General features: G+C 43.7%; 1 protein-coding gene across 1 annotated transcript; it reads right to left on the bottom strand.

The window, feature by feature from the left end:
- Positions 1 to 1,604: 1,604 nt before the first annotated feature.
- On the bottom strand, positions 1,605 to 6,714 carry RXFP3 (relaxin family peptide receptor 3). Its single transcript, XM_015139811.3, has one exon. It carries the CDS (start codon positions 5,907 to 5,909, stop codon positions 4,500 to 4,502), a length of 1,410 nt encoding a protein of 469 aa, XP_014995297.2. The 5' UTR covers positions 5,910 to 6,714; the 3' UTR covers positions 1,605 to 4,499.
- Between the last annotated feature and the right edge of the window lie 19,092 nt (positions 6,715 to 25,806).

Here is a 25,806-nt window from a genome sequence, read left to right as displayed (position 1 = left end):
GGATTCCTTGTAAATAGACTCAGGGCCATTTGGACAAGAAATTTCAAGGTCTCAGATACCCAAGCATAATCGAGCAGGTGGGAGGACTGGCGGGGCACAAACTCCAGAAGGCCCTGTGGGTTCCTTGCCATGTGGGGAGGTGAAGGGGCAGAGCAGGGTCCTCTAATGATGACACCCAGACCAGGGGCCCTGGCTGCCCAGGTCTAAGGACAGTATCTACCGAAGTCAGCCAGCCTAGGAGCACAGAGCCATTTGTTGTCATTCTGTGCTGCAGCCTCCTTCTCCTTCCCAGTCTCCCCAAGGGTCTCAAAAGGCAGTGGCATCCCTGATATTTCACACACACTCTCTTTCTCCTTCTGCTACTTGGGCTTCCACTTTGTTGCTGCAATTCTACCAATGCCTCCTTTGTGTTTAAAGAACCCACTCTCTGCAGCTACCTGGTTCTTATACCTGTGACTGAGGCAGTGCTAGTGGTGTGGAGCAAGGTATCTGAAACACCCCTGTGGATCTGGCCACTTCTGGTGTATATGTTGGGAGAACAATGGAGGGCAGGGGTTTATGCTAAAGTGGCCACTTCTTCCTGCCCCCTGCTCAACTTCGTCACCTGCAGGACATGCGGCTTCCTTATCCAGGCTCCTGCAGTGTGTCTGTCCCATTCTCTCCAGATCGCTGGTGCCTTCCAGACCCAACTAGGCTGTCTTCTCTGGCTTGAGCATACTCTTTTACTTATCACCCTCCAAGCCTTGCTCCCTTCTCATTTTTTGCTTCCCAATCAAGTCCTCCTGTATTGTATTAGTACATTCACTCCCAAATGAAATAATCTCATTCCTTTTATAGAATATATACAAAACTACCACTTCTTCTTACTCCACCCTCCCATCCCCCGGCCATCATCCATCCTGGAGAAATAAGTTCATGACTCACTTAGGCCATCAAGGAAAACGCCTGCTCCCAACCCCATAGTGTTGGATGAGGATAAGTAAATGCTCAGGGAACCTCACGGCACATAGCTCTTAGCATTAGGAAAGAAACAGCGACAAGCCACCTCTCTTACTTTCCCTACTTGTACTTGGCCTCTGCAAGGTTTAGAAATGGAATCCTCTCCGGGGTTCGGTGTTTATTTCCTGCCCATTTCTCCAAAAACTGTTCTGATGTGTGAAGATTTGAAATGAATAGATGGGCCAGCTGGAAAGGTGATCCATAGCTGAGGGCCATCTTATTGAACCCCCAAGAAGTCAAATGTAGTCATCTCTAACCAACCACAGGGCATACATGCACGCGCGCACGCGTGCACACACACACACACACACACACACACAAATATGCAAATACTCATTGAACTCAGCTCCCTTGAGGTTTGAATGAGTAAATATAATCCAATTTTCAAAGCCTTTAACCACATTTGGGAATCTAAGTATTTGTTCTCAGTATACCAATGACATATTCTTTCTGGCAAAAGAAATTTCCTTTCCCCAGACAAATAAAACTAGTACAAGGACGCATACTCTCAACAGAAATCCTGGGAAATCCTGCAAGAGAAGAGAATACCTACTACTTTGTTTCCTGCTTCTGATGTTTCCAACCAAGCATCTGACATTCCAACATTAAAGCTTTTAGTCACATTTTATTAGCGTTGAATATCCTCTCTGCCTCCGAACCCACCACTGCCATTCTGCCTAAACTATGCCCATATATCTAGACCTATCTCAAATATTATTTTGACCAGAAAGTCTGATCTCCCAGCAGGATCAACCTTTCCTTCCTTTGTCTTTCTTTTTTTCAGCCTTACTTTGACATTCAGCTCATCATTCCCTGTCTTATCTTGCTTGTGCTCACGGCTGTCTGTCCTTTTACATGTGGAAGTCAGAAACATGTCTGGTTCATGCATATCACCTCAGCACCCTGCACAGGGGCTGGCACACAACAGCCACTCAAAAACTAATTGTTGATTACAATTGATCTGACCATTTCCTTGGTGACCCTTTTGTCCTTGTGGTAGATCAAAGTCAAGATCTATGATCCCTCCTGCCACGTTCTCAGAAGCCCCGTGTTTGAGATTTGGACAAAGTGACCCTTTTTATAGAGGTTATTTTTTTTCTATTCCTCCAGCTCCTTCTCTTCTGTTTTTCTAGTGCTCTTAGTGGCAGATGCACATACTTCAACACCCTTTCCTAAGAATTCTGAGCTACCCACATATTATTCTATTGTTAAAATTGAAATGGCAATTTGCTTTGATAAGAATCTCTCATTAAGAGTCTATTATCCGTGTTATAGAAGGATCTCCTACTATGCAAATGTTAGTTTTTTCCCGTGTTTACTTTTTCATGTATTTTGTATTTGGGGGACTTTTGTGGAACTTACATTTCAGTCTTTGTTAGCCCAATTGCTATTCAATGTCTATATCAATAAATGTTCTTCCCAAAGGGTGAAAAAGAAAATGGACTACTTCAAAACAAACACACCGTTCAGTTTTCTAAACGAGCTGACTTCACAAGACTGCTCAGAATCCAGACTGGCACCTTCTGCTTTTGTGAGAAGCCATGAATGTCTAGTCATTTCAGTGTGTTTTGCAATCACAAAAAGCAGATCAGGGAAAGTGGGAGTTGTAGATCTCACATTTTGAGCCCTGAATCTCAGATACTGCAGAAAAACTTTTCACAACACTACTAAACAATTCTACTGTTCAAGAGGCTCTTTAAACAGACCTGTTTTTATGAATGGCTATTTATTATATTAAAACAACCACCCCAGTGGGTGCCTGCATCATTGGTTTCTTGACCCCAAACCAGGTTGCCAAAGAGAGTAGCAGTACCTCTATCAAAGCCAGCAGATGGGTGGGTAGACTGATGTTTGATCCCAGTTCTAAGAAGAGCCTCAAGAAAGGACTTTGTGAGGGTTTAACATCTTAAGCTCCTGTGATCAGAACAGAGTCGACATGAGACATGTGAGGCAATCTTTAAAGACAGCTCCATAAACTGTCTGGAGGCTGGGAAAAGAATTTGTCATGCATGCTCAATATGTAAAGCACTCTTTAGAATAAATGAAAATTGGTGATGGTTTTGTCCGATGGGAATTCCTATTTCCTACCTTCTCTTGTCAATAATATAAGTAATAAAGAAACCTACATCTGAAATTCTGGTGATACCCTCAGAACAGTTTCTCCAGTACTCTGTTCCCTTTAGAACATAGTACCTGAACCTACTATTTTCTTTCCTACCCCACACCTCCGTTTGAGAGATCCGACCCAGCTTCTAGGAATTTGGTTTCCAAGATTCCGCTTCCCCTGCCCCCCGCCCCAATTCCCCTTGCACATTTCTGCGGCATTTCTTGCTCTTCTATCTAAGCCTACTAGAAAAAAAAATACTGAACCATCCCTCTACTCGCTGGTCCAGGGCCTCAATCAAAGGAACAGCTTGATTCCCAAAGCGTGGGAAGGGAGGAAATACAGAAGTGCCCCCACTCTTCCCAGTAGAGCTCTTCAAGACGCCTCTGGGCCCAGCTCACCGGCAGCACGCATACCAGAGTGCCTGCAGGCACCCAGCCTGCTCTCAGAGGAACTGGAGCGCCTGGGCTTCCTCCTCGCAACGCTCCAGCACTCCACTTCCAATTCTGCTACCAAGTGAGCATATGAGCCCCCTTTTACCTTTTGGGGCAGCAACCTGAATAAATTTCCTTAACCAGCCCTTCTAATTACACTGCGTCCGCTCCCTCCCTCAGTGACGCCACTCCCCAGAGAATCGCTCTCCCAAGCTGGTGACAGGTGTTATCCCCCTGCTAACGTCTGAGCTCCGGGGCTGTGCAGCTAGGTCGGGCTCAGTGTGTTCCCGCTGGCCCAGTCCGGAATGATAATCGTCATAATGACTCCATGGGAGGTGGCTTTCCTTTGCCGTTTCTCCTGGGGACGCATCAGGATGGTCAGTTCTCTTTCTTAACTCCAAAAACGTTTCTTGCCTCCTAGCTCTAGATTCCTGGGGCAGCCCCGCAGCAAGTAGGACCTTGGTGTTGCTGCAGTCTCGTTAGCCAAGGCGCAAAGGAGACTTTGTGGCGGCGGCTGCACTCTCCGCAGAAGTCGCAGGAATAAACGGGCACAATTGTCTGCGCATCATTTGGCTAAGCCCTGCTCGGTGTGCCAATTTATCTACATTTTTGCTGCTTCTCTCCGCTTCTGGGCGCCTTCACACTGCCCAGCGTGGGAAGAGTAAGGAAAGGCTGTGGGGTGCGGAGCGGAGGTTGGCGGTCTGGCCCGTAGAGCTCATCTCTGCCCCTTTGCCAGCTTCCTCTCTCCACCTGATTTCGAAGCATCCCCTCTCCAGAGAAGGTCCTCCAGCCTATCCACAGGCTCCTCCTCCATGCTCTGTCCATCCTCCTCTCACCTACTTCTTAAATGTTTCCCCCTCCCGCCCGACTCTGCCCCAAACCCTCCTTAATCCGTTCCCCTCCTTCACCGCCCAGGGAAGGCCACCTTGCCGCGACGGCGTGCCCTGGGCCTGAGGCCCGCGTCAGTAGGCAGAGCTGCTGGGCAGCAGGTCGTAGCGCCCCCCGCTGTAGACCACGACGCCAGGTGGGTAGTAGAGCAGGTCCGGCTCCGTGGCCGCTCGGAGCGGCGCCAGGGCCTGCAGCCCCTGATCCTCGGGCTCCGGCTTGGTAGTGGCGGTGAAGGGGCGCATGCTGGTAAGCGAAGGAGACGCGATGCGCCACAGCAGGCTCTTGAGCGCCTTGCGGAACTCGCGGCGCACGAGGCAGTAGAGGATGGGGTTGAGGCAGCTGTTGGAGTGTGCCAGGCACACGCTCACAGGGAACGCGTATACCTGGCACAGGAAATACTCCTGGCTGAAGGGCACTGCATTGAACTTGATGAGGATGCTCCAGGTGGTGAGCGCCTGGTTGGGCAGCCAACACAAGAAGAAGGACAGGACAACGATGGTCACTGATTTGGTCACCTTCGACAGTCTCCGGGCGCTGGCTCCGACCGGGCCTCCTCTGGCTACCGCGTCCCCTCCTTCCGGCCCTGCTACGCGGCGGTCGGAGATGAAGCGCACCAGCAGCAGGTAGCACAAGCTAATGATGCCCAGCGGCAGCACGAAGCCCAACAGCACCTTCTGCAAGTGGTAGAGGCCCAGCCAGAACTGCCTGTCGCGGCCCAGCAACTTGTCCGGGAAGCGCACCAGGCACAGCTCCTCGCCCATCACCTTGACCGTGGTGGAGAAAATGGCATTGGGCAGCGAGGACAGCGTGGCCAAAGCCCAGATGCACACACACAGCGCCTTGGCCGAGAAGCAGCAGCTGTCCCCCAGGCTCCGGCCGCAGCAGTCGCCCTGGCCGTGTCCTCGCGTCCGGTGGCTCTTCAGAGCCGAGGCCACCGAGTGGTAGCGTGTCACACTCATGGCAGTGAGGAAGAAGACGCTGGCGTACATGTTCATGGACGTTACCATGGACACGATCTTACACATGGCCTTGCCGAAGGGCCATTTGAAGTCAAGAGCGTTCTCCACCGCCCAGAAGGGCAGGGTGAGCACAAACTGAAAGTCCGTCAGTGCCAGGTTGGTGATGAAAAGGTTGATAGAGGACTTGCGCCAGCCCTGCATGTTCTTCATCAGGTAGAGCACCAGCAGGTTGCCCGCCAACCCCAGGGCGCACACCACCCAGTACACTACGCTGATAAGAATCCGCACCCGGGACTCGGTGTCCACGCTCTCTGCCCCGCCGCTGCCCGGAGGATGTCCTGGCGGCGCGCCGTCCGGCAACTCCAGCCCCAGCTCCCACCACAAGTCCGGAAGCTGCAGCGACGCGTTACCACTCGTGTTGGCAGCCTCCAGAAGGTCCGGGACCAGACTGAAGAGTTCTGCTAGCTTGTCCCCGCCTGCTGTCTTATTCATGGTAGCTATCGCGGCTGCATCGGCCATCTGCATGCGCAGGTACCTCTAGGTCACGTTCTGGGGACGGTTTACCCCGGTGTTGTTCCCAGGCTAGCCTGCGGGACGTGCGTGGGAGCTTTCAAAGTAGCTGCTGAAGAGAGAGCCCAGGAACTGGGTACTAAGCGCGTCCTGCCGCGCAGCGAACCGCCCTGGACGCAGGAGTTGAGCTCAGCGGCTGCTTTGGAGCAGAGTTGAGGAGCGCAGCCCATAAGGGAAGCACTCGGCGTCCAAGGGTTCTCAGGCCAAGCTCGGAGTCCCTAGGTCCTTATGTACAACGCAGACTTCCCCTCTCCGTGTCCCGCTGTCACTGGGGCATTGGCGCATAACTCCCACAGTCGCTCAATTTTGCGATTTGGGGCCGCTTGCTCCCTTTCAAATACCTTTGTCGGTTTCCTCTGGGACTGCTTGGATGAGGTTTCCGTCCTTGGAGAGAAAGAGATCGTAGAGTTCCATCCACCTCGCTCTGTTGCCTGGAGGTCAGTGGGTGTCTGCGTCTTTCTGCGGTTGTCAACTCCGGGTGTGTTGCCAGCGGTGCTCACCAGTTGCAGTGGCACTTGCATGGCCGAGGCGGCGGGCCCCAAGGAGCATGCGTAATCCGGGGGCGCCGCGAGCGGCGCTTTCCGAGGTGCTGAACCCAGCCGCGCCCGCGCCGCGAGGGAGAGCTGAGTGGCAGGCAAAGCCCACCCGCCAGCTCCCGTTTTCCTCCCCAAAGTTTCAGCAGGAGCAGTCTTAAGCCTTTATTTTGCACCCGCAGGAGAAAGTCGATTTTGACGTGAGTTTCCTCTTTCTTATTCCCAAACATTATGATTAGAAGTTTTTTTTTTCTTTCTTCCTCACTCCCACTTTATCACTGGAATTATTCCATTTGGTGAGAAATGGTTCCAAAAATATGAGCTATCCTGCTTACTTTCCTTCTTTAAAGTAATAACAGTGGCCTCTTTTCATGCTCAAATGAGATGATGGGTACTTATTGGATACACAAAGGACAGCTCCACCTCCCAGCTTTAATTAGCTGACCACTTATGCAGTGTCTGTGTTTGTCAGGATTTTCAAAGGGTCTTCACATGGCAGAAGTCTGGGTTCAAGGGTTGCCCCTACGTTAATGTATTCTGAGAGGTGACACAAAAACAGAGCGAATAACTGATGAGCCTACTTCACAGAAATTAAATGCCCTAGGCCCAAAGCGCTTCAGCAAATTGTCTGATCACATACTGCCCACAGTCTCTCTACCTAGATGCAAATAGAATGGAGGATACCACCGGGCTGATCGTGAACCACCAGCCCTCCTATTTCCAGTACTGTTAGCATCAGGATTCTTTTTCAGACATTTTTCAGACTAATGGAAGTACATTCTAAGGACTCTTCCGAGGGAATGAGTGGAAACCATTTGAATTATTTCTCAAACTACAGTCTACATAAATGCCAGGTCAATCGCTCTGGTGTAAATTACACTTTTAAGGATTTACTTTAAAATTTTGAAATGTTTTCCCTTGGTCTGGGACTAAACTGAAACCAAAGTGTCTTAAGCATAATTGTCCTCACTCCTGGAGTCCTACAGAACTCCCAGCTTTACTTAAGGAGATAAAGAGGATGCAACCTTCAAGCTGAGGAGATAAGAAACAGAAAAAGAAAGAAAAGAAAAGAAAAGAAAGAAATAAAAGGAAAGAAAGGAAGGAAGGAAGGAAGGAAGGAAGGAAGGAAGGAAGGAAGGAAGGAAGGAAGGAAGGAAGGAAGGAAGGAAGGAAAGAAGGAAAGAAAGAAGGAAAGAAGGAAAGAAAGAAAGAAGGAAGGAAAGAAAGAAAGAAAGAAAGAAAGAAAGAAAGAAAGAAAGAAAGAAAGAAAGAAAGAAAGAAAGAAAGAAAGAAAGAAAGAAAGAAAGAAAGAAAGAAAGAAAGAAAGAAAGAAAAAGAAAAAAAGAATCTTGATTCCAAAGGACGTTTAGCCCTGAAAAGAGCACACACCTTGCTACGGATGCTGCACTGCTCTGTCCGCCCACTAGAGGGAGTCAGGGCTTTAGTAAAAACCTAACCAAACGAAAATCATCTCCTCTTATCTGGAGATGACCCTGAGGAATCCCTGAGGATTCCTCCCGAAGCACAAGTTATTTCTTTGGGTGACTATTACCCTGATTTTAAGTCTCACTTTCACACTCAGTTTTGACTTTATTTTTAACTAGTTATTTCTCCATAAAATTTATCTCTCTCTTCATCTCTGTCTCTGTTTCTCTTTTCTAATATTTCAAGGGGCTACTGAAACACAAGAAAAGCTGGGGCATACCCTGAAAGCTCTCTGCTGTTAAGTTTTTGGTATGTTCACACCAATGACCTCCATCCCACACATACACAGCTTCTCAGTGCTTCTAGACACATCCAGGAATATATCTACTTGATCTGCTCCAAATCACATGTACACATTCATACTTTGTGAAAAAATTATAGGGGCCTGATTCAATTCATCTCACATTCATTGGCCACTTACTCTTGCCAGGCACTGAGACAGGCTGAAAGACATAAATCCTCTATTTTGATCCTCTCTGGGATTCTTAATCTAGATGAGTGTGCAATCTACAAGTGTCTAAGACCATATTTTTTTGTTTAGTTTTGTGATGACTAAGTTGTCTAGAATGTAATGATTCATGCCAGATGAGTGGACAATAATTTTAGCTCTTTTACTATTTCCCTTTTATATTTTTTAAGGAGTGGGTAGGTAATAAATCGTTATACTTTTATGGGATATTCCAGTTTTAGGTGTTTTGGGAGGGGGTTTTCTATGTTGGTATTTAAAGAAACCATAAAGGAGGAAGGGTGCAGAGCTTGTTATGTTACATATGTGGTCTGTTTCTCTGTCCCTCTTCTTACCAAAATTGAAACCAGACTGTGATGGGGGCCTGGAGGAAAATCAGCAGCAAGAAATTGTCTCTCATTCACAGTGGAAGAGTATGGGATCCTGAAACCTTTTCCTGGGCTTCTTTTGTGTTCCTGAAGCCATGTGGGCCATGGGAAGCCATGAGGATAGCATAAAATCATACTGTAGCATGTAACCACTGGGAGCCCATGAGAAGGGAAGAAATCACCTGCTTTGGTCCAGCATTTTGCAGAGGAGGCTTGAAGAAATGAAGGAGTTTACCAAGGATCTCACCACTAGGAAGGAGCCATACCAGGTCTAAAACATGGTCTCGACTCTTAGGTGATGTCTCTTGATCCATGCTCCATTTCCCAGTTTGGATCTAAGTCTTCCACATTTTTGTTTTTCGACAAAGGGGTGGGTTGTAGGCTGAATAATGCCTCCCCACACACACACAAATATGTCCACATCCCATTTCCCAAGCCCTTGGATGTTACTTTATACAGCCAAAGGAACTTTGCAGCCACTAGAAGCTAAACTAAGCAAAAAGATGGATTGTCTCCTAAAGCCTCAAGAAGGGACCACCTCTTCTGACATCTTGGCTTTACTCTAGTGAAACTGATTTTGAACCTCTGATCTCCAGAACTGTGAGAGGATAAACGTGCCTTCTTTTAAGCCATGACATTTGCGGTCATGTGTTATAATAGCAATGGAAGCTAGCACAGGGTGGGCACACAAGTCTGGTTTGAACATTACCTAATGGGAAATGGAGCAATTCTGATTTGAACATGTTGGTTAATCTTAACACCAACTTTGTGCTAGATACTATGTCATGTACTAGAGATTTAGTGGTAAATACTATCTACCAGAACTCACATTCTAACAGATGAGAGACACATATTAAAATTTTGAATTCTGGGTTGGGCACACTGTCTCATGTCTGTAATTTCAGCACTTTGGGGTGTTGAGGCAGGCAGATCACTTAAGGTCAGGAGTTCAAGACTAGACTAGTCAACATGGTGAAACCCCATCTCTACTAAAAATACAAAAATTAGCTGTGTGTGGGGGCACACGCCTGTAGTCCAAGCTACTCTGGATGATGAGCAAGGAGACTTGCTTGAGCCTAGGAGGTGGGGGTTGCAGTGAGCTGAGATCATACCTCTGGACTCCAGCCTGGGCAACAGAGCAAGACTCCATATCAAAAAATTTAAAAAAAATTCAAATAAATTTTATGATTATAATTACTATAAGAAGGAAAACAGAGTAAAATAGAAAGTTATAAAACCATGTGCAAGCAACTAACTTTCAACTATTTACAAGCATATTTACCTAATTATAAGATTCACGTCTTTTCAAATTAAAGATTTTTAAGATCAATATGGATTTCCAATTGCTATATGTATATTTAATTAATAATATTTTTTTCTCTAGGAAGCTGTAAACAAAAGGTTAAATGGGGGTGGGGTGGGGGTAAGGAAAGGGGAAGAAAGAGGACTCTGGGCAGAAGGAACAGCCTGAGTGAAGGCACTGGGCAGGAAGGAGCACGATGCTTTTGTAGGACAGAAAGAAGATGAAGTGCCTACAACACAGGGAGACAAAGTAAATAGTACTAGATAGTCTGGTGACATGGGCAGGTGTCAAAAAATTTCCAACTGCAGAATTTTGATCTATGACTTTGGAGTAATGGAGGACATTGGAAAATTTTAAGCAGGGGAGCAATGCAATCAGTTTTGCATCAAACCATCACTCTAGATGTAGTGTGATGAGTAGACTGGAAGGGGCAGAGCTGATATAAATCAAGACAATTAGGAAGCTATAGCAATAGTTCAGGAGAGAGATGATTGTACTTCAGTCTACAGGGATGCGGGGCAGAGTAAGATTTAAATAGGCATTTAAGAGACTGACTTGACAGTACTTGGAGGTGGACTGCATACAAAGAAAGGGTGAAGGTAAGGAGAAATTAAAAGCTTTCAAGTTTTTACCCTGAGCATGTGGGTAGGTAGATACGCAGAGCAAGTGAGGTGGGGGAAGATGACACATTCAGACTGGACATAGGAGAGTGTGAACGCCCCAATCAAATTCAGATGTCAAAAAGACAGTTGAATACGTGAATCAGTGATTCAGAGAAGATAAAAATATGTGGGTCCACAGCATATAGATTATAATTGAAACTTTAACATTGATGAGACTGTCTAGAGAAAAAGTGTAGAGTGAGAAGGAATCTCTTGTTAAACCTGGGGGAACTCTGAGACTGGACTGTCTGGCAGAGGATGGAAGGCCTGTTGATGATCATTGCTACATGTATATTTAATGACTAGTCTCACTGTTTCCGACAATGAGAATTAGAGCTAGAAAGGAGGAAAACTAGGAGCCTGTGACATGTGAACCCTGAAAATCCGAGACAGGTCTCCGTTAATTTAGAAAGTTTATTTTGCCAGGGTTGAGGACACGAGCCCATGACACAGCCTCAGGAAGTCCTGATGACATATGCCCAAGGTGGTGGGGGCACAGCTTGGTTATATACATTTTAGGGAGACTTGAGACATCAATCAATATATATAAGAAGTACATTGGTTCATTCTGGAAAGGCGGGACAACTTGAAGCAAAGGCAGGAAGACTCAAAGTGGGGAGGGAGCTTGCAGGTCACAGACAGGTGATACAGGAAGGATTGCATTATTTTGAGTTTCTGATTAGCCTTTCCAAAGGAGGCAAATCAGGTATGCATCTATCTCAGTGAGCAGAGGGGTGACTTTGAATAGAAAGGGAGGCAGATTTGCTCTAAGCAGTTTCCAGCTTGAGTTTTCCTTAGTGACTTTGGGGGCCCAAGGTACTTTCCTTTCACACATAGAAGCCAAGAAATAAAAGAAATGTAGGGGAAAAAAAGCAGGGGCTGTATCTAATGCTGTGTCTAATGTGGGGCCAAGGAAGGCAAGAAAGGAGAAATGTTCATAGGATTTATGGACATGGAGACCATTGAAAACCTTGGGGCACTATTTCAGGAGGCAGACACTGGGAGAGGAGATGCCAATGAAACTAAAAAGCTATTCTCATTGATTTCCAGCAACCAAAGAAACTGAGTCAACAGGAGAGACAAAAGTTTGTCTCAGTTCAACTGGCAAGTCAGTGACAGAATTAGAAAGGGATTCAGAGATATTGACTAACATTTCACCCTTTGGTTTATTAACTGACTCTTTAATTGAGTCAATTGACTCTTTAACTGAGTCCATTAACTGCCTAACAAATCAAACAGTTTGAGCCTTCGGGGTCCTCAGGCACCACAGCTAACCTAAGCAGTCACTTTAGTCTAAATTAAAATTTCTCAACCTTGAAACTATTGACATTTTAGGCCATATAATTCATTGTTATGTGGGAGGGGCTCTATTGTATGCATTTCTGGCCTCTACTTGTTAGATACCAGTAGCAATCCCAGATTTTGTCTTGTCAGACAACCAAAACTGTCTCCAAACATTACCGAACATACCCTGGAGGCAAATATCTCTTCCTTCCCCAAGGTTGCGAACCACTGGGCTAAACATGGGTCATTTGTTAGAAACGGAAATGGCAGGAGACTGTGAAAGAATCTTTCGTTAACCCATTCTCACTTCTAGGAAAACAATTCAAGGGACCTCCCCTTTAGGTGGGAGTTGGAAATGTGTACATAGAACAGCATGTTATATTTTTTATGCTACATACACACCCCTCTGAGCATTGGTGCAATGCATCCTTTTAACTAGAAATCCCCATCCTTTCTCTAGATGCTCTTCAGTTAAGCTAAAGCAGAGCTTGCTAATTTCTTTTAAATAGATGAGCAAACCTCCCTTGGGAAACTTCAGAGGCTCTGGCTCATACAGTATGGCCAAGACTTCCCTGACATTGCCTGGATGGAAGAGAAGTTCAGGAAAACCGGACCTTGGCACATTGGAGGTTCTGATTTCCACCCTCAGTGGAACGGTTTAGTCCTGTGGCTGCTGGATGCCGCCTCCATCACCGCTGTGCTAAGGAAGGCTCTGGCGCACTCAGGGGTCTGCTCCACAGCCTGAGAACATTGTGCTGCTGGTCCTCCCGAGCCCATTCTGCAAGTCAAGAAAAATACAAACAGACACGCGTTGTACCTTTGGAACTTTGTTTTCAAAGGTTCTCCCAACTAAGATGTCTCCCAACTAAGATGCAGATTAGACTTATCCAACAGGCATTCTAATTTTATAGGGACTTTGAATATTGAAAAGAGAAGCCCAGGGATAGGGCATTCTTATTTGGAAGTAAGAAATCTGGGGTCTGACACCAAGTAACCAGATAACGATACCCCAGTCAAATGACGGTGTAGAAGGCCAAGTCTCACCAAACACAGGCCTCCGTAGCAACTCTTTCAGTACTGACTGAGTGGTTAAGTTCAAATGAAAAGCTAGTGCCCTTATACAAAGGCTGGTATGTAACAAAAGCCCATTAAGAGTTTTGCCTAGGCCTTTCCTGGGCCTTAAAGCATGACAAAATAATGAAGGGATTCTTAACAGGACCCATTTAGGATTAAACAAGTTTTATCGTGGGGCTGAAGACACTCCCTAGGCCTCAAATAAGTTTGTTTGGGGATCTGAAGAAACTCCTCAAGCCTCCATAATTTAGCAGGAGACAAGATAAGGGTAATCACCCCAGCACCTGGTTCCATTTAGATTAAGTAAGATTACTGAGGCTCCAGAGAAAGGTCTTCAAGACTTAGACTTTAGTTATAGATTAAAAGAAGTTAATCACTTATGTCTTTAGATGAATGCACCCTTACAAGTAGACAAATAGCTTAGAAGGTATATAAGCTCTGGAAAACTTTGTAATTTTGAATTGGTCTGGTGATAATTTCCAGGCCTTCTCCCTGTTAACCGGTTACAGAAATAAAAACTCTCTTCTCCCCTAGTTCATTTGCGTCTCATTATTATGCCATGAGAAATAGAAGCCCGACCCTCAGTTTGGTCCTGGAACAATGCTTCTGGGTCTCAGGTTCCTCATTTGTATAACGAAGGAATTGAGGTTCTTGAATATTCTGGGATAGACACAGAGTCGGTGACATCAGAATCAACCAGAACTTGCTAAAAAATATGGGTTGCATTGCTCTTCAGACCCTGGATTCTGATTCCAGTGGATTGGAAAGGAGCCCAGGAATCTACATTTCAAACATTCTTCCAGGTGATACTATTTCTTTCAAGTTTGAGAATCTCTGGACTAACTTTTATTCTAGTTCTAACACACTATGTAAACAAATGTTAAATCTCAAAGAATTAATCTGCAATGATGGTTTATCATACACTGCAATTGGAAGTAAAAGAGATACAGAGAAGGGGATACTGAAGCCCAACAGGTGATATCTCTTCATTGTTGGAATATGAGGGTCACGTGCTCCGGAGGTACATCAGGCCATGAATACGAACCAACATGAGACCCAAGCTAAAACTGATACTGTCTTTGAAAAATTATAAGTGAGGAAATTACGACAGTGAAAGAGATCAGACCTAGCTGACCCCATCTTGCTTCTAACTTTTAAGCTGTCCTTGCTCATTCCTGGGCATAGGCTGAACTAGCTTCTGGAAGGCATTCAGTTTATGATTTGACTCTGAAACAAAATTGAAAACAGCCCTTTCCCGAAAAGAAAAAAACCCTCCTTGCCTTGGGACCAGTCTGCCTTCATAGGACTAACAAATTAGCTACAAGAGTAGAAATTATGGTTTAAGGGTTATGCAGCTTCTGGTTGCAAGAGTCTGAATCTCCTCAAATTGCTGATGGGGATAACATCACTATTGTAAAACTTAGGATCACTGCTTGAAATATTTTGCAGACCCTGTACTTGATGGATCAGCTGACACCACCTAGACTTAATCTGTCTCAACCAGTTCTGCAATCCCACCCAGGAACAGAAGACAGGAAGCAAATCTCACTTTGACCCCCACTATGATTCTATCTCTAACCTAACCAATCAGCACACCCCACTTCCTGAGCCCCTACCCACCAAATTATTTTTTAAAACTCTGATCCCTGAATGCTCAGGGAGACTGATTTGAATAATAAAACTCTAGGTCTGCTGCAGAGCTGGCTCTGCATAAATGACTCTTTCTGCATTGCAATTTTCCCTTCTTGATAAATTGGCTCTGTCTAGGCGGTAGGCAAGGTGAACACTTTGGGTGGTTACAGGACCCCAGGAGAACCTGTTCCCAAATGTGACCCTTGGAGACTGCTGCTGGAATACTAACACACATTGAATGTACTTGATTTTTTGAATTTGTTCTTGACAATGAACCACAGATCATGTGCAAGAATTTATACTATTGCTTAACTAAGCCTGTGTTATGGAACCAAAAAATCCTTCTTCCTGTTTTGAGATGGAGTCTTGCTCTGTCACTCAGACTGAAGTGCAGTGGCGTGATCTTGGCTCACTATAACCTCAGCCTCCTGGGTTCAAGCGATTCTCCTGCCTCAGCCTCCCGAGTAGCTGGGACTACAGGTGTGTGCCACCACGCCTGGCTAACTTTTTGTATTTTTAGTAGAGACAGGGTTTCAACCTGTTAGCCAGGATGGCCTTAATCTCCTGATCTCATGATCCGCCCACCTCGCCCTCCCAAACTGCTGGGATTACAGGCATGAGCCACTGTGCCCACGTGCCCAGCCTAAAAAAATCCCTTTTCAAGTGACTTCTTTTCCAAAAACACTTAAAGATATTTTAGATCACTTATCTTAAAAGTATGGTCCATAGTTTACTCAAACAGGATCTAAAAATTTCAAGGAGTGAGGCATCACAGTCATGGTCAAATACCATATCAGTGTACTGTTAAAATATTACCAAAATCTTACTCTATAAATTTCTACTGAAAAATTAGGCTGGTGGATAATTTGATGGTATTGTTCAGGAGGATCTACTTTGTGGAAAAATAAAAAGAATATTTCTTTCTCCATAGTCTGGTTTTGTTTTGTTTTGTTTTGTTTTGTTTTATTTTATGTTATTTTTGAGACAGAGTCTTACTCTGTCACCCAGGCTGGAGTGCAGTGGCGTGATCTCAGCTCACTGCAACCTCTGCTCCCGGGTTCAAGCGATTCTCCTGCCTGAGCCTCCCAAGTAGCTGGGATTACAGGCACCTGTCACCATGCCCCGCTAATTTTTGTAGTTTTAGTAGAGACGGGGTTTCACCATGTTGGCCAGGCTGGTCTTGAACTCCTGACATAGAGATCTACCCGCCTCGGCCTCCCAAAGGGCTGGGATTACAGGCGTGAACCACTGCGCCTAGCCCACGATAGTCTGGTTTTAAATCAGCCACCACTTGCTTCCCCATCCTCACTCATTAATCTGATTGTCAAGTTTTATCATTGTGGATGCACACATGTCAATCTGTTTTCCCAGCTTGGTGCCTTTGCTAAAAATGTTCCTGTGAATGTTTTCTCTTTTCCCTCATTTCAGTGTGTTTCAATCTGACCTGTACTTTAAGGCAAAATGCTACTTTCTTTGGGAAACCTTTCCTAATTTCTAAAGAAACAGGTAGGCTGGGGGCAGTGGCTCACGCCTGTAATCCCAGCATTTTGGGAGGCCAAGGCGGGTGGATCACTTGAAGTCAGTCACGAGTTAGAGACCAGTCTGGCCAAATGGTGAAACCCCATCTCTACTAAAAATACAAACACTAGCTGGGTGTGGTGGCAGGCACCTGTAATCCCAGCTACTTGGGAGGCTGAGGCAGGAAGAATTGCCTGAACCCAGGAGGTGGAGGTTGCAGTGAGCCAAGATCACGCCATTGCACTCCAGCCTGGGCAACAGAGAGAGACCCCATCTCAAAAAAAAAAAAAAAAAAAGAAAAAAAAAGAAAAAGAAACAGGCATGATTTTTTTCCCCCTCTCAATCTTAGAACTCTCTAATAGCATGTCTCTTAAGGCAGATGTCCCTATGTAAGGAGTGCTGTGGCTCTTTCGGTATATTTCTCATCTCATTTCAAAGGGTGTCATCCTCTTGTGGACAAGCCATGTATCATCATCGTGGTTGCTTGCTCTTAGTGCTGTGCCCAAATCTTTCACATGTGTGAGCACAGAACAGGCTTGTTGACTGGAGTTTACATTCAGGTGGTATACTCTTAGGAAGGCAATCCAAAAATCTGTAAAAGGTAACTTACAAGTTTCCCCTAACTATCCGCTCATGTAGAATATCCAAGTGTAACGCTAGGGGAATTGACATTTTAAAATATTTTATTTTTGCCTAACCTATACCTGCATCTAGCTTAAAGCCACCTATGTATTAAAGCAAGGGTGAATTGAAACCATTTAAAATACTGATGCCCAGTGCCAATCTTAAAACAATTAAATCAGAAGCACTTGTGGAAGGGTAAAATATGAAAATTTGCAGTTCCCCAATGGCTGAGTCCTCTATATTTCTTCTGCCCATAGGCACATTCAGATATTTTGACCAATTCTTTTGCTATATAGCTCAATAACTCTAGTTGATATGCTTATATTGCTACTCTATGTTTTCATTTTAGGCATTGTTTTTCACTTCCTGCTGTAGAAGGTGAGTAGCCCTTTTTCTCACACATTGCTCTTTCACTTCTAATAACATTCTAACACCTCCCCATTTGGTTCTGTTGTACTTTTGAAAGATCAATATCCAGCCTTTATACTGTAATGACTTTACTAATGATTGAGCCATACAGTATATAGTAATTTTTTTTGTTTTTTTTTTTTCTTGCACAATGTTTTGTCTCCATTGAAATTAGCAATTATCCTGGTTTGTTCAATGTAATGATCACTAAAGTATCCTCAAACTGTCTTTGAACTGTGAAAAATCTTTTCTCCATATCTTAAAAAACATTAGGTTCTTACCTATCTGAGGATATTAGCCTCTCCTTGCCTGAAGGAACCATGACGTTCTGCCCTGAGGTTAGGGCCTTGCAAAGGGCTTTTGGTCATCCTAAGGACTACCTCTACTGTCTAATCAGACCAAGTCCTGGCAGGCCCCAGGGAGTTTGGGAATACTTTAGTGTGACACATGAAGAAAGTATAGTATACACCAAAATAATTGCAAGTTTATCAATGTTATTGATGGAAACTGAGAACATTTATGGAAATGGATCCTAAGAGTGCTGGATTATGGTGGAAGAAATATAATGTTGGTCTGGTCACATTTGTTGATATGAGTACAGCATGCAGAGATTCTAGGTTTAGTATGTTAGTTCAAGCTATAGGAAGTGGCTCTAACAGTATACTTGTTTGTTGGCTGAAACATGACTCTAGAAGTATCCTAGACAAAATAAAACTGAAATGCCAGAAATTTTAGAAATATCTCAGTACACTACAAGGGACACTACCCAGAGGCTTAGGAAGATAGGCATGGTAAAGTAGATTTACCATGTAACATCTGCTTACTCATCCCTAACTGTGTGTACTCTTTCAACAAGGCAGCAAGAAATACATTCATGAGGGGACCCTGGGCATCTTTGAAGACCTCTGTGGAGTTGTTATCAGTAGGCCAGGAATGCAAATGGGAACTGCTGTCATTGAACTAGACTCCTCGAATTCAATGGAGATATTGGTATTCCAGGGTGGCAGGGGCCCAGTGGAGGCCCTGAATTAGTAAAGATGAAGTAGGAAAGGCATGACAGTATGTAGCAAAGTGGAAACAATGATCAGAATGGTTTGACCTATGACTTCAGTGCTAATTGACCATTGTTTCTAGGACTGAAATAGGGAGACAACCTTGTAAGGTCTTACTTGATATGTACAAGCAAAACATCACTAAACTTTGTGAACAGAGGCCTAACTTGAATCACGGTAACAGAGATGTTATCCCTCAAATAATTACCAGACTTGAACCAGTTTATAGATGTGGAGTCCCTTGGATGAAGGGGAGGCCAGGTACCTTCAAGGAAGAACTGTGAAAAATGGCCACAAATCTGTATTGTAATCATTCTCTTTAGCTTTCACCAAAATAACTTGTATTCATTTGCCAGTGTGACTTGGAATAGAGGAGAATAAATAGCTAGACTTTGGCTGTGAATTGACACTAATTCCTAAAGACCCAACATTGCACTGTGGGCCACTAATCAGAGTAGAAGCTTATGGACATCAGGTGATTAATGAAGTTTTGGCTAAGCTCTGTCACATGGTGGGCTTAGTGTGTCCCCTAAACCACACTGTAGTTATTTACTCAGTTACAGAATGAATAATTGAATTACTTAACAATGGGTAGAATTCCTTTATTGGTTCCCTGGTCCATGGAGTAAGGGCTACTGTGGTAGGAAAGACCAAGTAGAAGCTAGTAGAATGGCTTCTCCCCACCAAAATAGTAAACCAAAAGTCATACCACATACTTGGAGAAATCCTGCAGAAGTTAGTGGCATCATCAAGGACTTAAGGGGTGTAGAGGTGGAAATGAAACGCAACCATTTCTGTGAATGGCAAGAGGCATTGTTGTATCTTGCTCACATTTTAAGTAACCTCCATGCTACTTTATTGGCATTGGGCAGCAGCTGAGATTTCAGCTCTTCCACTTTCTACCATATCTTTTTCTTCAGCTTTTTTTGAGTCCTGGGCCAGGCACATGTGCAGCTCTGTAGCAAAAGGTACCAGCTTCTTCTGTAGGTCATCTGCATTGTCAGTTCTGGAGGTAGTGAGAGGGATTTTACTAAATTCAAGTTTGTCTTCATAGGTTCAGGCAGAAGAACAGTTTTTTAAAGAAGAAGAAGACAGGGCAAGTGAATATGCCTGAAAATGATTAAAGGTTCTTTTACTCCAACTCCAAAGAACATTTGGCTGATAGATTTAGGCAGATCCTTCTAGCAGGCAAAGAGCAAAGAACCAAAGTCAGCTGTGCATAGGAGACTATGCTCAAGGGAGAGACATATGAAAAGACTGTGGAAACAGCCTAGAAGGCCATGCTTGAGAATTTGGATTGCACTTACAACACAACAGGAAGCCACCAGAGGGATATATATAGGTGCAGTAGATGCTGTTTGTACCCTGCACATCTCACCTCAGCACATGCAATTTCCCTGTTTGCTAGTTTGAATTTCAAGTGCCAGCTCTGGAGACTGTTTTCCCCAAGGCCTTTCTGTGGCAGTCAGAACCTTCCTTGCATGTTGTGGGGCAGCCTAGAGGTGGTGGAAATGTAACCCTCCACTCTCAACTCTCAGGGGAGCTTATAACCAATCACTGATGGGAATTGATGTATAAATATCCTGGTTACCTTGCTTCTTTGGCAGAGCAACTCTGATGTGTGCTTACTCTGTTTCCCAGAGTTTAGAGATAAACCTTTAGTTGGTGGAGTGGAAACTTGCTTGACAATATACCCTTTATTAGATTTCTTCTCTATCTCACTTCTCCACTCCACTTGTAGTGTTATCTGAGGTCATCTTCCAAATAAACTACTTTCACTTGAATTTTTGGTTCTGGATCTGATTTGGTGAGAGTCCAAATTAAGATAGCAGGAACATTGTGGAATCCAATTTAAACTGTATAAAGATCTTACTAATTGCTGTATGGTGAAAGATTGTAAGGCAACCATGGTGTGGGCTGAGAACCTAGAAAAATGAGGAGTTGTGAGGCAAAAGCATTAGGTAACCTGTAAAGGAAAACCTATGAGATTAACAGCAAATTTATTAGCAGAAGCCCTACAAGCTGGAAGGAATTGGGGTCCTATCTTTATCAGGCAAGAATTTTGTATCTAGGAAAAATTAAACTTCATGAATGAAGGAAATATACAGTCTTTTTCAGATAAACAAATGCTGAGAGAATGTACCACTACCAAGCCAGCACTACAAGAAATGCTAAAAGGAGCTTTAAATATTAAACCCTTGAAGTACTCCAAAATAGAACCCCCTTAAAGCATAAATCTCATAGGACCCATGAAACAATAACACACACACACACACACACACACACACACACACACAGAGAGGTATTCAGTCAACAGCTAGCACAGTGAATCAAATAGTACCTCACATCTCAATACTAACATTGAATGTAAATGGCCTAAATGCTCCACTTAAAAGATACAGAATGGCAGAATGGCAGAATGGATAAGAATTCATCAACCAAGTATCTGCTGTCTTCAAGAGACTCACCGAACACATAAGGACTCACATAAATTTAAGGTAAAGGTGTGCAAAAAGATATTTCATGCAAATGGACATGAAAAGCAAGCAGGAGTAGCTATTCTTATATCAGACAAAACAAACTTTAAAGCAACAGCAGTTAAAAAAGACAAAGAGAGACATTATATAATGATAAAAGGACTTGTCCAACAGGAAAATATCACAATCCTAAAGACATACACACCTAACACTGGAGCTCCCAAATTTATAAAACTTTACTACTAGACCTAAGAAATGAGATAGACAGTAACACAATAATAGTGGGGGACCTTAATACTCCACTGACAGCACTAAAGAAGTCATAGAGATAAAGTCAATAAAGAAACAATAGACTTAAACTATACCCTAGAACAAACAGACTTAACAAGTATTTATAGAACATTCCACCCAATAACTGCAGCATAGACAGTCTATTCATCCACACATAGAATATTCTCTAAGATAGAACATATAAAAGGTCACAAAACAAGTCTCAATAAATTTAAGAAAATTGAAATTACATCAAATACTCTCTCAGATGACAGTGGAATAAAATTGAAAATAGACTCCAAACAGAACCCTCATGGTGGTGCAAATAGATGGAAATTAAATAACTTGCTCTTGAATGATCATTGGGTCAACAATGAAATCAAGATGAATATTAAAAAGTTCTTTGAACTGAACAATAATAGCGACATATACTGTCAAAACCTGTGGGATACTGCAAAGGCAGTGTATTAGTTCTTTTTTATACAAATATGAAGAAATACCCAAGACTGGGTAATTTATAAAGAAAAAGAGATTTAATGGACTCATAGTTCCACATAGCTGGGGAAGCCTCATAATCATGGTGGAGGCAAAGGAGGAGCAAAGGCACATCTTGCATGGAGGCAGGCAAGAGAACATATGCAGGGGAACTGCCCTTTATAAAACCATCAGATCTTGTGAGACTTATTCACTATCATGGAAACAGCATGGGAAAAACTTGCCACCATAATTCAATTACCTCCCACTGGGTCCCTCTCACAACACATGGGAATTATGGGAACTACAATTCAAGATGAGATTTGGGTGGGGACACAGACAAACCATATCATTCCACCAGTGACACCTCCCAAATCTCATGTCCTCACATTTCAAAATGATCTCTTCCCAACAGTCCCCCAAAGCCTTAACTCATTCCAGCATTAACTCAAAAGTCCACAGTCCAAAGGCTTATCTGAGACAGGGCAAGTCCCTTCTGCCTACGAGCCTGTAAAATCAAAAGCAAGTTAGTTACTTCCTAGATACAATGGGGGTGCAGGCATTAGATAAATACACTCATTCCAAATGGGAGAAATTGGCCAAAACCTAGGGACTACAGGCACCATACAAGTCTGAAATCCAATACAGCTTTCAGTAAGCCTTAAAGTCCCAAAATTATCTCCTTTGACTCCATGTCTCACATCCAGGTCATGGTGATACAAAAGGCAGGCTCCCATGGCCTTGGGCAGCTCTGACCCTGTGGCTTTGCAGGGTATAGTCCCCCTCCTGGCTGCTTTCACAGGCTGGCATTGAGTGTCGTGGCTTTTCCAGGTGCCATTCTGGAGGACAATGGCCCCCTTCTCATAGCTTCACTAGGCAGTGTCCCAGTGGGGACTCCTACCCCACATTTCTCTTCCGCACTGCCCTAGCAAAGGTTCTCCATGAGGGTCCCACCCCTGCAGCAAACTTCTGCCTGGACATACAGGCATTTCCATACATCTTCTGAAATCCAGGTGGAGGTTCCCAAACCTCAATTCTTGACTTCTGTGTACCTGCAGGCTTGACACCATGTGGGAGTTGCCAAGGCTTGGGGCTTGTATCCTCTGAACCTATGGCCTGAGCTGTACCTTGACCCCTTTTAGCCACAGCTGGAACTGGAGCAACTGGGACACAGGGCACCAAGTCCCTTTGGCTGCACACAGCAGTGGGATCCTGGATCCAGCCCAAGAAACCATTTTTTCCTCCTAGGCCTCTGGGCTTGTGATTAGAAGAGCTGCCATGACGACCTCTAGCATGCCCTGGAGACATTTCCCCCATTGTCTTGGCTATTAACATTTGGCTCCTCCTTACTCATGCAAATTCCTGCAGCCACCTTGAATTTCTCCTCAGAAAATGAGTTTTTCTTTTCTATCGCATTGTCAGGCTGCAAATTTTCTGAACTTTTATGCTCTGTTTCCCTTTTAAACACAAGTTCCTATTTCAAACCATATCTTTGTGAATGAATAAAACTCAATATTTTTAGAAGCACCCAAGTCACCCCTTGAACACTTTGCTGCTTGGAATTATTCTGCCAGATGCCCTACATCATCTTTCTCAAGTTCAAAGTTCCATAGATCTCTAGGGCAGGGGCAAAATGCCACCAGTCTCTTTGCTAAAGCATAGCAAGAATCACCCTTCCTCCAGTACTCAACAAGTTACTCATCTCCATCTGAGACCACCTCAGCCTGGACTTTACCATCTATATCAGTATCAGAATTTTGGTCAAAGCCATTCAACAAATCTCTAGGAAATTCCAAACTTTCCCACATTTTCCTATCTTCTTCTGAGCCCTCCAAACTGTTCCAACCTCTGCCTGTTACTCAGTTCCAAAGTTGCTTCTACATTTTTAGGTATCTTTACAGCAGCACCCCACTCTCTGCAGTACCAATTTACTGTATTTGTCTATTTTCATACTGCTATGAAAAAATATCCAAGATTGCATAAGTTATGAAGAGAAAGAGATTTAATGGACTCACAGTTCCACATGACTGAGGAGGCCTCACAATCATGGTGGAAGGTGAAGGAGAAGCAGTCACATGTTATATGGTGGCAGGCAAGAGAGTTTGTGCATGGAAACTGTCCTTTGTAAAACCTTCAGATCTTGTGAGACTTATTCACTTTCACAAGAACAGCATGGGAAAGCCCACCCCGATTATTCAATTACTTCCCACCAGGTCCCCTATGATATGTGGGGATTATGGGAGCCAATAATTCAAGATGAGATTTGAGTGGGGACACAGCCAAACCATATCAGGTGGTGCTAAGAGAAAAGTTCATAGCCTTAGATGTCTACATCAAAAAGTCTGAAAGAGCACAAGTAGGCAATCTAAGGTCACACCTCAAGGAACTAGAGAAACAAGAACAAACCAAACCCAAACCCAGCAGAAGAAAAAAAATAACAAAGATCAGAGAAGAACTAAATAAAAGTAAAACAAATGCAATACAAAAGATAAATAAAGTAAAAAGCTGGTTCTTTGCAAAGATAAACAAAATCAATAGACCATTAGCAAGACTAACCATAAAAAGAAGAGAAAAGATCCAAATAAGCTAAATTAGACATGAAATCAGAGATATTACAACCAATACCACAGAAATATGAAAGATCATTCAAGGCTACTATGAACAGATTTATGTGCACAAACTAGAAAACCTAGAGGAGATGCACGCCCGTTAGAATGGCAATCATTAAAAAGTCAGAAAACAACAGATGCTGGAGAGGATATGGAGAAATACGAATGCTTTTACACCGCTCATGGGAGTGTAAATTAGTTCAGCTATTATGGAAGACAGTGTGATGATTCCTCAAGGATCTAGAACTAGAAATACCACTTGACCCAGCAATCCCATTACTGGGTATATACCCAAAGGATTAGAAATCATGCTACTATAAAGACACGTGCACACGTATGTATATTGTGGCACTATTCACAATAGCAAAGACTTGGAACCAAACCAAATGTCTGTCAATAATAGACTGGATAAAGAAAATGTGGCACATATACACCATGGAATACTATGCAGCCATAAAAAGGATGAGTTCATGTCCTTTGCAGGGACATAGATGAAGCTGGAAATCATAATTCTCAGCAAACTATCACAAGGACAGAAAGCAAACACTAGATGTTCTCACTCATAAGTGAGAGTTGAACAATGAGAACACATGGACGCAGGGAGGGGAACATCACACACTGGGGCCTGTTGGGGGGGTGGGAGCCTGGGGGAGGGATAGCGTTAGGAGAAACACCTAATATAAATGACTAGTCGATGTGGCACATGTATACCTATGTAACAAACCTGCACGTTTTGCACATGTACCCTAGAACTTAAAGTATAATAAAAACAACAACAACAACACTAATCTCAAAAAACTTAAAATAAAGAAAACCTAGAGGAGATGGATAAATTCCTGGAAATACACAACCCTCCTAGATTAAACCAGAAAGAAATAGAAACTGAACAGGCCAATAACAAGCAGTGAGATGGAAATGATAGTAAAACAAATTGTCGACAAAAAAAGTCCACGACCAGATAGATTCACAGCTGAATTCTATCTGGTCAGGGACTTTTTTTGTTGGTAATTTTTGCTGGTGAGACTATAAACTAGTACAACTGCTATGGAAAACAGTGTGGAGATTCCTTAAAGAACTAAAAGTAGATCTACCGTTTGATCAAGAAATACCATTTCTGGGTTTCTACCCAGAGGAAAAGAAGTCATTACCAAAAAAGATACTTGCACATGCATGTTTGTAGCAGCACAATTCATAATTGCAAAAATATGGAACCAGCCCAAATGCCCATCAATTAACTAGTGAATAAAGAAAATGTGGTACATTTATACTATGGAATACTATGCAGCCATACAAAGGAATGAAATAATAGCATTTGCAGCAAACTGGATGAAGTTGGAGACCATTGTTCTAAGTGAAGTAACTCAGGAATGGGAAACCAAACAGTGTATGTTCTCACTTATAAGAGGGAGCTAAGCTATAAGGACATAAAGGCATAAGAATGATGCAGTGGACTTTGAGGACTCAAGGGAAAGGATGGGAGGTGAGTGAGGGATAAAAGATTACACATTGGGTGCAGTGCACACTGCTAAGGTGATGGGTGCACTGAGATCTGAGAAATCACCACTAAAGAACTTATACATGTAACCAAATACCACCTGTTCCCCCAAAACCGA

The sequence above is a fragment of the Macaca mulatta genome, chromosome 6 (genome assembly GCF_049350105.2).
Source record: "Macaca mulatta isolate MMU2019108-1 chromosome 6, T2T-MMU8v2.0, whole genome shotgun sequence".
Taxonomy (NCBI): domain Eukaryota; kingdom Metazoa; phylum Chordata; class Mammalia; order Primates; family Cercopithecidae; genus Macaca; species Macaca mulatta.
This window is presented reverse-complemented; position numbering and strand designations above follow the sequence as displayed.

Excerpts from the sequence above, each read along its gene's own strand:
- RXFP3 (XM_015139811.3), bottom strand. The coding sequence starts at position 5,909 with ATGCAGATGGCCGATGCAGCCGCGATAGCTACCATGAATAAGACAGCA.